Below are 15,661 nucleotides of genomic sequence, written 5' to 3'. Positions count from 1 at the left end.
AGTTCTGCTGACAAGTTGAGTTTGAAATGGTGCCATGTATGCATAGAGAACCTTACCTGTTCTTTTGTCTTTTCTCCCTTCATTCTTTCCGTCACCCTTTCTTCCTTCTCTCTCGCTCTTTAGAAAGCCCCTTGAAGAGTTTCTGTCGTGGCTCAGTGGTTAGCGAATCTGACCAGGAACCATGAGGTTGTAGGTTCCATCCATGGCCTCGCTCAGTGGGTTAAGGATCCGGCATTGCCACGAGCTGTGGTATAGGTTGCAGATGTGGCTCGATCCCACATTGCCTTGGCTGTGGTGTAGGCCAGTGGCTACAGCTCTGATTGGACCCTTAGCCTGGGAACCTCCATGTGCCTTGGGTGCCGCCCTAGAAAAGACAAAAAAAAAATAAGAAAGAAAAGAAAGCCCCGTGACTGTGATTATGTTTACTTAAAGAGAAACATAGGGCAATAGCATTTCTCCTTGTCGTAGATGTTTTCCAAGTGTAAAAACTAATTCAGGTCAGATGGACTCTTGGGCTCTCGTGCCAGGCTTGCTGCCTCTGATCATCTTTTGGTCTTGTAGACAAAAAAGGTTGGCAGTACCTGTTTGCTGTGAAGGATGCATCTCTGAGAAGTCGGCTAACACTGCAGTTTGTGGACCGGTGGCCCCTGGAGTCGTGCCTGGAGATCCTGGCTTACTGCATCTCAGACCCCGCTGTGCAAGATGGGCTAGAACGTGAGCTGCAGAGAAAGCTAGTGGAGCTGCGGGTCTACCAGAAGGTAGGGACTCTGGCATCAAACTTTTTCAGTATTATTGTACCCATTATGGTACTTCTTGCCATATTTAGGACTTTTTTAGGATTATTCTATTTGTTAGGGTGACCTGTGATCAGTGAACTTGGATGTTGCTGTTGCAAAAGGATTACAGTGACTCTTACAGTGCAGGCTCAGATGATGGTTACCATTGTTTAGCAATAAAGCGTTTAATTAAGCCATGTACATGTTTTTAGACAATGTTATTGCACAATTAATAGACTACACTATAGTGTAAATGTAACTCTATATGCACCGGGAAACCAAAAATCCAAGTGACTTTGTTATGATATTTACTGTTTTGTGATAGTCTGGAAGCGAACCCACAGTATCTTTGAGGTATTCTTGTATATTTTAGCTTCGTGTATGTTATATCTTTTGTTGTTGTTCAGGAGTTTTTATAGAGTTTAATTTCTAGTATATCTTCTTTAAAGATTGTTTTAATTATTTTTTTACTTTAGGGCTGCACATCCTGCATATGGAGGTTCCCAGGCTAGAGGTTAAATCTGAGCTGCAGCTGCCAGCCTACACACAGTCACAGCCGCATCAGATCCAAGCCAAATCTGTGACCTGTGCCGCAGCTTGTGGGAACGCCAGATCCTTAGCATACTGAGTGAGGCCAGGGATCCAACCCATCTCCTCGTGGAGACTAGTCTGGTTCTTAAGACTAAGCCACAACAGAGCTCCAAAAGATTGTTTTAAATTTCAGCTAAATTTCAAGACCTTTTTGAAAGGATGCATGAAAGTGACAGTTTCAAACGTGAAAGATCTCTTGTGGGATATGTTATATTCAAGATCAAGAGGCTCAGGGAGACAGATTTAAGGGGTACAGCTACATGACAAGTACAAATATATGCTCACTTCTCTGTGTGTACCTGGTGCTTGGAAGCAAACAGTCTAGAGCCCAACCAGGGAAAGTCAAAGTGGCAGCTGAAGATCTTTCCACTCTTGCTCAGCCATTGCCATGCAGAGCTAAAGTGGTGCAGGAAAGATAATCCCGCAGGGCATTCAGGCCAGAAGCGTAACCTGGGTAGAGTTTTGAGGTGGCGGAGCAGGGGGCAAGTGACCTCAGAAGTCACAACAAGCTGCAAAGCACAGCAGCCTCTGAAAGGTGTCCTCTAAGTGAAAGGTCCCCAGCCTGGCCTCCCCCCCCAACCTCTCCACCCCCAGCCTGGCTTCCTCCCACCCTCCCCACCCCCAGCCTGGCTGCCTGAAAGGTGTCCTCTAAGTGAAAGGTCCCCAGCCTGGCCTCCCCCCCCACCCTCCCCACCCCCAGCCTGGCTTCCCCCCACCCTCCCCACCCCCAGCCTGGCTGCCTGATTCCACTTCCCAGATAGGTTCACTCACCTCTCCAAAAGTCTTTGACCTGTTTGCTCCAACTCCTCCTCCTTCCTGGTAAGTTCTGACAGCCTGACTTTGGGACAGAGACCTGGGGTAGCCCATCCCTGGCTACTCGAGGACTTATTCCTGGAGGGAGACGCTGCAGCATGGTGTGACAGCTTTTCTTGTTTTTCCTTAGATTCTAGGTTTGCAGGCTCCCCCCGTGTGGTGTGACTGGCAGACCCTGAGGAACTGTTGTGTTGAGGACCCATCGACTGTCATGAACATGATTCTGGAAGCAAAGGTACCATCTTCCTGGGTCATATCCCCCTTCCTCCTCTTCTCAGAGTTGCAGCTCCTTAGCTGGTTATGTAGACTCTTTCCTTGTATCAGTATTCACATTTTTTTCATAACTACCTATGTTCTCTTTGCTTTTGTGTACTTGTGAAACTTAGCAATGTACAGAGAAGTATAGAGAAGAATACAGTGGATGCTTTTAGATTTTTCATACATGAGATTTCCTATACTGTTTGCACTGGGTACAGATGGTTTACCTGGCAGTGGAATTGCTGTATCATGAGGCATCAGCGTCCTCCCCTTTACAAAGATGTAAAGATGTCACCACGTTGCTCTTCAGACCCAATGGCCTGGTTTTTCTCCCACTCATAGTTCCCATTGCGTCATCTTCTTACCAACTTTGGCATCTTTTCACTTTTTGCCAATAAGGTAGTATCTCACTGTTGTTTTCTAATTTACATTACCGTGATTACCAGTGATCTTGGCTATCTTTTCCTGTGTTTACCAGACAAGTGAGTGCTTAGTAGAATTTAATTTACCCTTTAAGGAGCTGGTATACTGTAGTTCAAAATGTAGGTGTATTTATTCACATGCTTATTCATCCAAAAAACCTGTTTTAACTGTCTGTGTGCGATGGTGGTGCAGCAAAGATAATTAAGCTTAGTCCTTGTCCTTGTGCTAAGGGGATGACACCCTCAGGAAGGGGGGCAATGTGAGACACACCCCTAGGTGACTGCAGTATATCAAGTGACAGAAGTAAGACGAGCCTGTGGTGGGACTACACACAGGGCACCTAATGTAGCCTAAGAAACAAGGAAGCATCCTGAAGGTGGCCCCAGGCAGGGCTGTGGGGAGGGCATCCCAGATGCCACCGTAATAGAATATTTGGACAAAGCTGTGGGAATTTCACTCTCAAACTTTAATCCAGAGTTCACAGATTGGGGTTGGGGGAGTAACAAGGGGTGATATCGATGGAATCCAGCCCCAACATGTTTGGCCTAGGAAGTATTGGGCTGCAGAATTTTTAGCTTTTCATACACATTTCATTGCCAATGTTGTAAAATAGGGATGTTTTGTTTTGTTTTGTTTTGTTTTGCCTTTTCTAGGGCCGCTCCCATGGCATTTGGAGGTTCCCAGGCTAAGGGTCCAATCGGAGCTGTAGCCACCAGCCTACACCAGAGCCACAGCAACGCCAGGTCTGAGCCACGTCCACGACCCATACCACGGCTCACAGCAACAACAGATCCTTAACCTACTGAGCGAGGCCAGGATCGAACCCACAACTTCATGGTTCCTAGTCAGATTCGTTAACCACTGCGCCACAATGGGAACTCTGGGAAATTTTTTAATTAAAAAATTTTTTTTTGAATTTTTAAAATCCTATATTGGAGTGTGGTTGATTTACCATGTTGTATTAGTTTCAGGTGTACAGCAAAGTGAATCAGACATACACATACATATCTGCACACACATATATTTCCATTCTTTTTCAGATTCTTTTCCCATTTAGGTTATTACAGAATATTGAGTAGGTTATCTGGTAGGTTCTTGTTAGTTACCTATTTTTTATGTAAAAATGTGTAAATGTTAATCCCAAACGCCTAATCTATCCCTCCTGCCCATGTTTCCCTTTTGGTAACCATAAATTTGATTTTGAGATCTGTGTGTCTGTTGCTGTTTTGTAAATAAGGTCGTTTGTATCATTTTTTATTACACTCCACATATAAATGACATATGATATTTGTCTTTCTCTGACTTAGTATGATAATCTCTGGGTCCATCATGTTACTGCAAATGACATTACTTTGTTCTTTTTTATGGCTGAGTAATATTCCATTATATATATATATATATATATATATATATATATATATATATACCACATCTTCTTTATCCATTCCTCTGTTGGTGGACATTTTGAAACTTATAAATTTTAATTTTTTGGAATTTTTTGGAGTTCCCATCATGGCTTAGTGGTTAACGAATCTGACTAGGAACCATGAGGTTGTGGGTTCGATCCCTGGCCTTGCTCAGTGGGTTAGGGATCTGGCGTTGCCCTGAGTTGTGGTGTAGGTTGCAGACGCACCTCGGATCCCATGTTGCTGTGGCTCTGGTGTAGGCTAGCAGCTACAGCTCTGATTCGACCCCTAGCCTAGGAACCTCCATATGCCACGGGAGCAGCCCCAGAAAAGGCAAAAAGACAAAAAAAAAATCAGAATTTTTTAAAGTCTGGCCCCACTGGGCATGCACATTCATATGGCAACAATCAGAGCTGAGCAGGTACTGTCTCCTTTGGACAATTTTCCATGTCTTGCCCACTTCCATAGTATATTCCCAGGGCTAATACCAAGTGTCGGTAGCTGTATGTGAGCTGTTTCCTTTTCATAGTAGAGCTAAGGGGAAAAGGACATCATTAACAGTCAGCCTACTCAGAGCATTTTAGTGAGTAACCTTGCCACTCTATTCCTTTGAGTTTATGATCCGACTTTAATCCCTCAGCAAAGTTCCCATGGGCATTTACCAAACTTCCCTGGGGCTTTAGCAGACTGCTGAGAAAAATCAGGCAAGAGCTGGATACGTGACAAGGCCAGTCATTTAAAGAGATTAAAGGCATATGTGTTTCCTTCCAGGAGTATGAGCTGTGTGAGGAGTGGGGCCGCCTCTACCCCATTCCAAGAGAACATTTGATCAACCTACATCAAAAGCATCTTCTTCACCTTTTAGAAAGAGGAGATCTTGAAAAGGCACTGCAAGTAAGCCTCCAACTCTTCCCCGTTTTCCTTAGGAGAGATATGAGAAGGGTAGCAAATCGGTTGGCTCTGTCCCTGCTGGATCCCATGCAAAGGATTCGGTCTCAGATCTGCCCACTGTGCCCTTCAGGCTCTGGTTATAGTCATCCTGCCTATAGGTGCCTATCTCTGCATGAGCTGCCACATGGGCATCTGGGTCCAAGATTCTGCTGAACTCTGGTCCTTTCAAAGCCATGGTGCTATGGGGGTGGTAAAAAATGACATGCAGAGAAGGGGTTAATCCAAAATGAATAAACCTAAAGATTCTGTTCTCAGAAAAAAACAAAAAGGATTGCACTAAGGGTTCTTCTACAAGCCTCACCTTTCTTCTCTACCCTCCCCCTGCAACAGCTCCTGCGAAGAATTCCTGACCCCACCATGTGCCTTGAGGTCGCAGAGCAGTCCCTTGACCAGCACCCGAGCTTGGCTACTTCTCACTTCTTGGCCAACTACCTCACCACCCACTTCTATGGAGAACTGACTGCTGACCGACACCGTGAGATCCAGGCACTGTACATGGGATCCAAGGTCAGGAGGAGAAGAGGGTGCTGGTGGGGTACCGCTGGTCCAGCTCCCACTTCTGAACTTGCCCTTTCAGTGGCTCTTTTTTCAGGCACCTGCCATCGTAGACCTGTGCTGTATAAAATCTTGAACCTAGCTGCCCACCATGTCTCTCAGGGCTTATTGCTCTCTTACTGCTCTGCCTCCAAAGTGCATTTTACCTGGTCTTCTTAAGTTCTTTTTATGCTTTCCCTGGCTTCTGCTATATTCATCTTTCTCAATTTCTGACCATGTATTAGAATCACCTGGACTTTCTAAAAATACCCGTAGTTGACCTCTACCCTAGATTAATTAAAACTAAGTGTCTTGGGTCAGAGCCTGCCTATCTTCTGAAAGGATTCTGGTGTGAAGGTTTAAACTACTGCTTTAAATCCTTAATGCTAGTCTGTGCCAAGGGAGAGGGGTTAATTGTCTAAGTAATGAGCTACTTTTGATGTATAACCTTGGAGACACTAATAGAAGAAAGCATAAGCTAGAAAAAGTAATCCAGTGAAGGAGAGTTTGAGAGAGAAGGCCCTCTGACTCTCCTCTGATGTTTCTGATTGGCAGTCATCTCTACAGCCCCCGGAGAATAGAACTCGCCCCATGAGTAGAACAAGCACTGGGAACACCAGCAATATGACCACTGACCCACTTGCTAAGGGTTTAACTGCATAAAATGATCCTGGAGTTCCCTCTGTGTCACAGTGGGTTGAGAATGACTGCAGCACCTCAGGTTCAATCCCCAGCCCAGCACAGTGGGTTAAAGGATCCAGTGTTGCCACAGCTGTGGCTTAGGTCACAGCTGCAGCTCAGGTTCAGTCCCTGGTCCAGGAACTTCCATGTGCCTCAGATGTGGCCATTTAAAAAAAAAAAAAAATCCTAAAAAAGATGCATTTTTTTTATTTTTTGGAGGCGGTGTACCTAAATGAAACCTTTGAAAATTGGCAATGAGCAGAACCAGTGAACCTTTTTTATAGCTTAGTGATAACAACTTCTAGAAGGAGTTGAGAGTCCTCATTTACCTATAGGACAATGGAGGTGCCGATTTTAATCCACCTTACATTTTGCATGTTCTAATAAAGCCTCAAATGGATAGAATGTGGGTTTAACAATCAGAGGTCAATTATAATCTGGTTGGTCCAGGCCAAGGGATCAGGAAACCACTACCTGTGGGGCAAATCGAGTCCTCTCCCTGCTTTTATAAATCAAATTTTATTGGAACACAGGCATGTACGTTCATTTACAAGTTGCCACAGAGACCTTAGGGGGAGTTCCCATTGTGGTTTAGAGGGTTGAGAACCCAACTAGTATCCACGAGGATGCAAGTTCAATCCCTGGCCTCACTCAGTGGGTTAAGGATCTGGCATTGCCATGAGCTGTGGTATAGGTTGCAGGTGTGGCTTGGGTCCTGCATTCCTGTGGCTGTGGTGTAAGCCAGCAGCTACAGCTCTGATTTGACCCTTAGCCTGGGAACTTCCCTATGTCACAGATGGGGCCGTAAAAAGGAAAAAAAACAAAGACCTTATGGCCTTTAAAGCTGAAAATATTTACTACACGAAAACAGAAAAGGTTTGCTGGCCCCTGGTCTTGATTGTCACCTGGAGGATTTAGATAGGAGTCTAGCCTTGCTTCCCAGTTTCAGTAGCTGACCAAGTGCCATTGGGTCCCGGATGCTCTTTCCTTTCCCAATAAGAATCTTGGCTTTCTTTTGAAAATTGTGTAGTTTTCTTCACTCCGTGGCTCTACCCAACACACAGGTCCTGCTGACCCTGCCTGAGCAGCACCGGGCCAGCTATTCCCACTTGTCATCTAATCCCCTGCTCATGCTGGAACAGCTGCTCATGAACATGAAGGTGGACTGGGCCACTGTAGCTGTGCAGACCCTGCACCAGCTGCTGGCTGGCCAGGAGATCGGCTTCACCATGGACGAGGTGGACGCTCTGCTTTCCAGATATGCGGGGAAAGCCCTGGACTTGCCGTACTCTCTGAGGGAGAAACGATCAGGTAACTGCCAGCATCCTTGATGGGGGTTCTGCACAGAGAAATACCATGCTACGTCCTTAGTTTTAATTTCTCCTCTGTTGAGATGAGATCAGTCTTTTTTTTTTTTCCTGGCTGCACTCATACTATGCAAAATTCCCAGGTCTGGGATGGAACCTGGACCACAGCAGTGATCATGCTGGGTCCTTAAGCCATTGAGCCACCAGGGAACTCCAGAGGTAGCTCTTTTATATAGGAGAGATCTTGGTTTTGGAGGAAGTGGCAGGCTAACCAGAATCAAAGGGTGGTAGATAACCAAGTGCATAATAATGTAAAGGTTCAGGAAACAGAACATGCTGGGGGGGGTGGGGGGGGTGGTCTCTGTCTAACCTTGGTGCGGTGGGCTCTGAAGTGCCATCATTTCATATTGAGGGCTATTCCCATGGTCACTAGTAGTAGGTAAGCTGACTCAGCCTCTTCTAGAATGAAGAAAATGAAATAACTGTGGGCTGATGTTCCCCACCAGTTTTTTTTTTCTTCCCCTACCCTCCAAGACCATCATTTAAATGTCTGATAGTTTGGTTTTTTTTGAGACGTTTAAAAAGCATACTTGCTTTATCTCAGAAGTACCTCTAGCATTCTTTGCATACCTGGTAGAATCTTAGGATGACAGCACAACCCACAGCTTTGAACTCAGCACCTAACACGGCAAGTAAGAGGCTTATGGCAGAACAAAAGTTTGTCACCATGTTCCCTCTCTACAGATTCAATGATTCACCTCCAGGAAAGTGTCAGTCAGGCTTCAGACCTCAAGACCTTGTCTAGGTCACCCTCAGCTGAGTTCTCTTCTGCTGCCTCTCCTGGTAAGAACAAGTTCTGAGAGATACCCATTTTTTAGCTCAGTCTTGCCTCATTCTTTCTGATTTTCTGATTCTTCTGTCTCTTGTTTTGTTTTGTTTTGTTTTTTCTTTGGCCACACCTGTCACATGCAGAAGTTCCTGGGCCGGGGATCAAACCCGTGCCACAGCAGTAACCAGAGCCACAGCAGTAAAAACCCTGGATCATTAATCCATTGAGCCACCAGGGAACTCCTTTTTAGCTTGTTATCGAAAACTTACAGTACACAAAAGTAGAGAAAATAGTGTAATGAGGTCTCCTATACCTGTTACCCAGCCGCAGTTTTTACCGTCTCAGTGTGACCATTCTTGTTGCATCTGTACCCCTGACCTTTTCCTGGAGTATTTTGAAACCAATCCTAGATATTATACCACTTTTTTATAAATAAAATAGTCTATATCTCTAAAAGATAAGAACATTTATAAAACAAAACCATATGTCATTCTCATTCCGACAACAAAATTAATGGTTCCTTTTATTATCAACTGTCTAGTCAGCTATCTCATAAGGATTTTTTTAGAACTGGTCTTTTCTAGAATCAAGATCAAGGTCCACTCAGGACATTGGGTTAAAATATCTCTTAAGTCTCTTTTAAAAAATCAATAGTTTCCCTACTTTCTTTTTGCCCCCTTCTTCTTTTTTATTTTAGAGAGAACTGGGTCATTTGACCTGTAGACCTTCCCACATGCCAGATTTTTGCCGATTGCTATCCTCTGGCCATCTGGGTCTCAGACCCTTTATTTCCAGTACACTGGTAGAATGATCTAGAAGCTTGATCTGATTCAGGCCTAACATTTTTTGGAAAGTATATTTGATAGGTGGTCGTGGACCTTCCATCAGGAGGCAGGGTGTCCAGTTGCCTCTCTTGCCATCAGCCATTGATGATCATTAACTGGAGCTGTGATTTCAGTAGGGGGTTGTCAAGTGATGTAATTTTAATTCTCACGTTCCTTCCTCATTTATTAGCTGGACTATGATCACCTTTCTCTCTGACTTCTGGCTCTGACTCCCAGGTGTCCCTATTGTACGTTCCCCAAGTCCAAGGGAGAGGAGCTTGCCACAGAGTCAGCTGCCGCTGGAGTTTGTGCCCCCAGCAACACCCCCTGCCAGGCACCAGTGGGTACCAGATGAGACTGAGAGCCTCTGCATGGTTTGTTGCAGGGAGCGCTTCACCATGGTAAGCAGCATCCGTATCCACTTTACCTGCAGGCGAAATGAAAGGAAAACTCTAGTTCACCTCAGTTTAGAGTCACCTCCGGTTCCCGGGCAGATATGGGTATGTTCCAAAGAACTACCAGATCTAAGGCCCTGGGGTTATCTTTGACCTGTCGAGATGGTATTTTCTGGATTCAGACAGATGGTAGACACCCTCAGGTAGCCTTAAATTCTACTGTCTCCACCATTCCCGTAAAATAAATGAAAAGAGGCTGAGTGGTATTGCAGGAGGAGTCACCAAACATCAGGAGATCTTGTTTCCAGCTCCTGCGTCTTTCACAGTAAGACAGGTGACCTGGTGGGAGTTTCCACTGCGGCACAGCGGGTTGAGGATCTGACGTTGTCTCTAAGATGGTTCAGGTTTGATCCCCAGCCTGGCACAGTGGGTTCAGGATCCAGCATTCCCACAACCGAGATGTAGGTCCCTGGCCCAGGAACTTCCATATGCTGCAGATGCCGCAAAAAAAAAAAAAAAAAAAAAAAAGAAAGAAAGACAGACAGACAGACAGGTGACCTAGTAATGGGTTTATGTACTGGAGCCAAAGGACCTCAGTTCTCCTCCTAGCTCTGCCTCTTACTCACAATGTCATTCTTTGCTTTTTCAGTCTCAGATTCTCACTTGTAAACTAGGGATGATCTATTATTTGACTCATGGAGCTATAAGGAGTAACTACAGTAACAAATGTTACCACACTTAACATAGTACCTAACTGGCATAATAGCTTAGCACTGATGAAAACGATGATGTAATTTCTCTGGGTCTGTTTCTGCCTCATCTATAAAGGAGATGTAATGCCACTCTCAAACCCTTATGATGAAATAAGGCAGTATTTGTAAGAGCATCTTGAAAAGGACATCTTTTCATCATCATCACTACCATGTAGAAATGTGATCTGCCCTGGCTGAGAAAGTCACTTTTTCCCCATGGCTCTTTGCCGTGTCCCCCAACTTCGCCCACAGAGGCAGGTGGGACTTGTCAGGAGCTATTGAAGAACTGTCCATGGCATGGGCATCTTTGCCCATCAGCTGAGAGAGGTCCTTAAATATCAGCTTCTTGGAGGCAGGAACTGGTCTGCTCTTTCTCAGCGGAGGCCCAGGCACCTGATAGAAGTCACAGGTGGCTAATTCCAAGGATAAGTGGGTTGACAGGTGCTCGCAGTTCCTGCAATCTCACCTTCTCGTCCTTCCTCTTCCTTCTCTTCCCTGTGACACTGCTCAGTTTAACAGGCGTCATCACTGCCGCCGCTGTGGCCGGCTAGTGTGCAGTTCCTGCTCCACTAAGAAAATGGTGGTGGAAGGCTGCAGAGAGAACCCCACGCGCGTGTGTGACCAGTGCTACAGTTACTTCAATAAAGAGTGAGTGTCCTGCAGCCGGTGTTTGCCAGCCCAGTATTGTTCAGTTTTTTCCACCACTTCTAGCGGCAAAGGAGAGTGAAACGAAGACCCTCAGAGCATCTGGGGATATGAGCCAAAGCCACTATCCAAAAGCAAACTTACTTTGGGAGTTCCCATCATGGCTCAGCAATTGACGAATCTGACTAGGAACCATGAGGTTGCTCAGTGGGTTAAGGATCTGGCGTTGCCGTGAGCTGTGGTATAGGTTGCAGACTCGACTCAGATCCCGCGTTGCTGTGGCTGTGGTGTAGGCCGGCGGCTACAGCTCCGATTGGACCCCTAGCCTGGGAACTTCCATATCCCGCGGGAGCGGCCCTAGAAAAGGCAAAAAGATTAAAAAAAAAAGGCAAACTTACTTCAACTTTACTAACAGACTTGAATAGATTTTACATTCTGTTCAATGGTGCAATAGCATTTTTATGTTTGGTGTTTTTTTTCAGTCTCAACACTAAGTACAATTTTTTTTTTTTTACTCAATGAATTTTATTACATTTATAGTTGTACAACAGTCATCACAACCCAATTTTATAGCATGTCTGTCCCAAACCCCCAACACATTCCTCCCACCCCTCAACCTGTCTCCTTTGGAAACCATAAGTCTTTCAAAGTCTGTGAGTCAGTATCTGTTCTGCAAAGTTCATTGTGTCCTTTTTTTAGATTCCACATGTCAGTGAGAGCGTTTGATGTTGGTGTCTCACTGTCTGACTAACTTCACTTAGCATGATAATTTCTAGATCCACCCATGTTGCCGCAAATGCCATTATTTCTTTCCTTTTAATAGCTGAGTGACATTCCATCGTGTATATGTACTATATCTTTATCCGCTCCTCTGTCGATGAGCATTTAGGTTGTTTCCATGTCTTGGCTATTGCAAAGAGTGCTGCAATGCACATTGGAGTACATGTGTCTTTTCGAGTCATGGTTTTCTCTGGATAGATGCCCAGGAGTGGGATTGCTGGATCAAACTGTGTTTGTTTTAATGGAGCTTTTTTTTTTTTTTTGCCTTTTTGTCTTTTTGCCATTTTCTTGGGCTGTTCTCGTGGCATATGGAGGTTCCCAGGCTAGGGGTCCAATTGGAGCTATAGCTGCTGGTCTACACCAGAGCCACAACAACACAAGATTCCGAGCTGCATCTGCAACCTACACCATAGCTAATGGAGCATTTTTAATCATTATTTACCATGAAGATTATTGACCTCATGGGTAGGAAGCCGTGCTGTGCTTATACTGTTAATTTCCCTGACCCTGGCATACCACTGCCTCCTTCTGGGTCGGCGGTGAGGAATGGGGAGATCACCTATTTACACACTGCCGAGATCTGAAATGAGCACTTAGTATCAGTGGAAATTCTTTCATTTTGCAATCACTCAGCAATAAGCACTTTGCCCTCAAGGAGTCCCCATTTTAGCGGGGAGACAGCCAGCATGCAGATCTCAGAGCCCTTGGAAAGTACAGTGGTAGAGACATACACAGCTTAGCCCAGTGGTCAGGAAGGTGGCACTGGATCTGAGCCTTAGAGGATGAGAAGTGAGTAGGAAAAGAAGGCACAACAGAGTATGCCTAGAAGTGGGAGTGACAACTGCAGAGGGAGGGACAAGGAGGAAACGTGGGTACTTTGAGGAGGTGTCAGTAGGTGGGTGACGGGGTAGGGTTCTGGATGCAGAGGCTGGCAGCTGAGCCAGGAGGACCTAGAGAATGGCACAAAGGCTCTGAGTTTGCTCTTTGGCAGCACGGGCTGGGGTTGACCAGAAGGTTCCCTGTGCAGGTACTAGACTTGGGCTCTGGTTTGTGACGACAGGGTTCAGTGGTTGGTGGCACCAGCTTAAACTTGATCAGAGCCAGTGGCAGTGTGGGGAGGTCTTATGGGTTGAACACGAGTCATGGGTGGCAGGAGATAGGCTCAAGAGGCAGCCAGGCCATAAGGAGCTTTGTCTGCTCATCTGCAAATGTGGATATTTTCACCCTGAGGAGCTACCAAGGAATTTTAAGCAGCAGCATAACATGACCAGATGTGCATTTTGGAAAGCTTACTGGAGCTACAAAGTAGAGACTAGGCTGGGATAATCAAGGAGACCAACTGGGACACTACTGCAAAGGCTCCAGCATTAAATAACGGGGGCCCTGAGGCAGGGATGAAGAGCAAGACGGGGACCTTTAAAGAGATATTTAGGAGATGGAAGGGACAAGAAATGGTAAGTGATTGACTGTGACAAGTGAAGGAGAGAAAAGATTTTTGGGCGGTTCCCTGATAATCCCATTCAGGTAACACAGTAAACAGCAGGGCTGTCTACCAAGCTCACACAAAGAGGAGGGGGATTGAGGCCGTTCCTTTTTCTTTCTCTGTTTGCAGTGCACCAGCGGAAAATCCAGGAGAGCCAGAAGGTAAGGCTGAATCACAGTCCCTGTGACTTTTGGTTTCTATGCTCACATTGACTCTCCCTTCAGCGTATCAGCTGCAGCCGACATCCTTTACGGTAGCTCAGTGTAACATGTTAGCCAAGGAAAAGTCTTGGCTCTTCTCCCGGGCTGTTTCCCTTAAAGTTGCCATCATATTAACCTATCATAATGGCCCATTAGCTTCCAGCATTAAGAAGGTCCAACAACCCAAGAACTTGGTCCTTAACTTTTAGTCGCTTATTTCTTTTTTTGTCCCTACTTTCTTACCACCACGCTGCCTCCCAGTGCTCCCTCTTTGTCCTCATTCATCAGCATCCATAGTTTGGGTAGGTTAGTTTTTAGAGTAGCCAATGGCCCAGCCCTCCATTTGGGAAGCATGTAACTTTTAGGGTTTCTCATGCGAAGCCACAGGGTTGTGTGACAGATGGTCTAACACCCATTCCAGGTCTGGGCCTGGGGAAGAGAGTCTGAGGTGCCTAATGTGTCTCCTAAAGGCAGTAAAAGGGAACACGAGGAGAGAAAGGGCCCTGAGATAGCAGGCGGAGATCTGGCTGCCCCTCATGCCGCCCCCAGGCTGGGCCGGGCTGCCAGCCAGTGACCGACGCATGACTGGTATCTGTCTTCTCAGCCCCAGACAGCTCCAAGAGCGAAAGCCCTCCCTACTCAGCTGTGGTGAGAGTCCCCAAAGCAGCCGAGGTGGAATGGATTTTGGATCTGAACGAGGAGGAAAATGAGCTGGTGCGGAGCGAATTTTACTATGAGCAGGTAACAGCAGTAACATTTGATGGCCATTCGAGTTTCTTTACCATGTGTGGTAGTGTGGCAGGAAAGGTAGAGTTGGCTGAACTCAGCCTGGCTTCATTTGCTTACAGTGTAATAACAGGGGAGCTGAGACAAGTAAACCAGTTACAGCAGAAAGTGTGAGGAACAGCTTAAGAGATGTGCAAGAGGAAATCAGAAAAGGCTTCATGGAAGAGGTGGCATTTCAGATGAGCCTTGGAAGTGCGGTAGGAGTTTGACAAGCAGAAGGTTGGATGTTGTGAGGGCAGTGGAGATTAGGGGGAGGACACAGTGCAAAACTACAACATCCAGGAGGAGTTCCCCTTATGATGCAGTGAAAATGAATCTGACTAGTAACCATGAGGTGGCAGGTTTGATCCCTGGCCTTGCTCGGTGGGTTAAGGATCTGGTGTAGGTCGCAGGCGTGGCTTGAATCCTGCATTGCTGTGCCTGTGGTGTAGGCTGGCAGCTGTAGCTCCGATTCATCCTCTAGCCTGAGAACCTCCATATGCCATGGGTGTGGCCTTAAAAAGCTAAAAAAAAAAAAAAAAATTAAAACATCCAAGCAAAGTCACAGTATCAAAAATGATTGGGGGAGTTCCTGTTGTGGCTCAGTGGAAACGAATCTGACTAGTGTCCACGCTCCATCCCTGGCCTCCCTCAGTGGGTTAAGGATCTGGTGTTGCCATAAGCTATTGCATAGGTCCTGGACGCAGATTGGATCTGGCATAGCTGTGACTATGGCGTAGGCCAGAGGCTACAGCTCCAATTCTACCCCTAGCCTGGAACCTCCACATGCCTCAGATATGGCCCTAAAAAGAGAAAAAAAGGACACAGAAAGACAAATCCAGAGTTCCCATTGTGCAGTGGAAACAAATCCAACTAGTAACCATGAGGTTGTGTGTTCGATCCCTGGCCTTGCTCAGTGGATTAAGGATCCGGCATTGCCGTGAGCTGTGGTGTAGGTCACAGATGCAGCTTGGATACTGCATTGCTGTGGCTGTGGCATAGGCCGGCAGCTCTAGCTCTGATTCGACCCATAGCCTGGGAACCTCCATATGCCTCTTGTGCTGTCCTACAAAGTGAAAAAAAAAAAAAAGAAAGGGAGTTCCCGTCGTGGCGCAGTGGTTAACGAATCCGACTAGGAACCATGAGGTTGCGGGTTCGGTCCCTGCCCTTGCTCAGTGGGTTAAGGATCCGGCGTTGCCGTGAGCTGTGGTGTAGGTTGCAGACGCGGCTCGGATCCCGCGTTGCTGT

General features: G+C 46.1%; 1 protein-coding gene across 2 annotated transcripts in view; it reads left to right on the top strand.

The window, feature by feature from the left end:
• Positions 1–15,661, top strand: part of ZFYVE26 (zinc finger FYVE-type containing 26) — a 72,426-nt gene that overhangs the window by 35,915 nt on the left and 20,850 nt on the right. For both annotated transcript variants that reach the window (XM_047794969.1, XM_047794970.1), the window contains 10 exons: positions 562–758; positions 2,311–2,415; positions 5,039–5,161; positions 5,549–5,725; positions 7,498–7,744; positions 8,485–8,583; positions 9,631–9,794; positions 11,052–11,188; positions 13,578–13,609; positions 14,253–14,389. In XM_047794969.1, the coding sequence (XP_047650925.1) occupies positions 562–758; positions 2,311–2,415; positions 5,039–5,161; positions 5,549–5,725; positions 7,498–7,744; positions 8,485–8,583; positions 9,631–9,794; positions 11,052–11,188; positions 13,578–13,609; positions 14,253–14,389 (1,418 nt within the window). The remainder of the gene's footprint in view (positions 1–561; positions 759–2,310; positions 2,416–5,038; positions 5,162–5,548; positions 5,726–7,497; positions 7,745–8,484; positions 8,584–9,630; positions 9,795–11,051; positions 11,189–13,577; positions 13,610–14,252; positions 14,390–15,661) is intronic.

Source organism: Phacochoerus africanus, chromosome 9, assembly GCF_016906955.1.
Source record: "Phacochoerus africanus isolate WHEZ1 chromosome 9, ROS_Pafr_v1, whole genome shotgun sequence".
Lineage (NCBI taxonomy): Eukaryota > Metazoa > Chordata > Mammalia > Artiodactyla > Suidae > Phacochoerus > Phacochoerus africanus.
The sequence above is the reverse complement of the archived record's forward strand: the minus strand, read 5'-3'. Positions and strand labels throughout refer to the sequence as shown.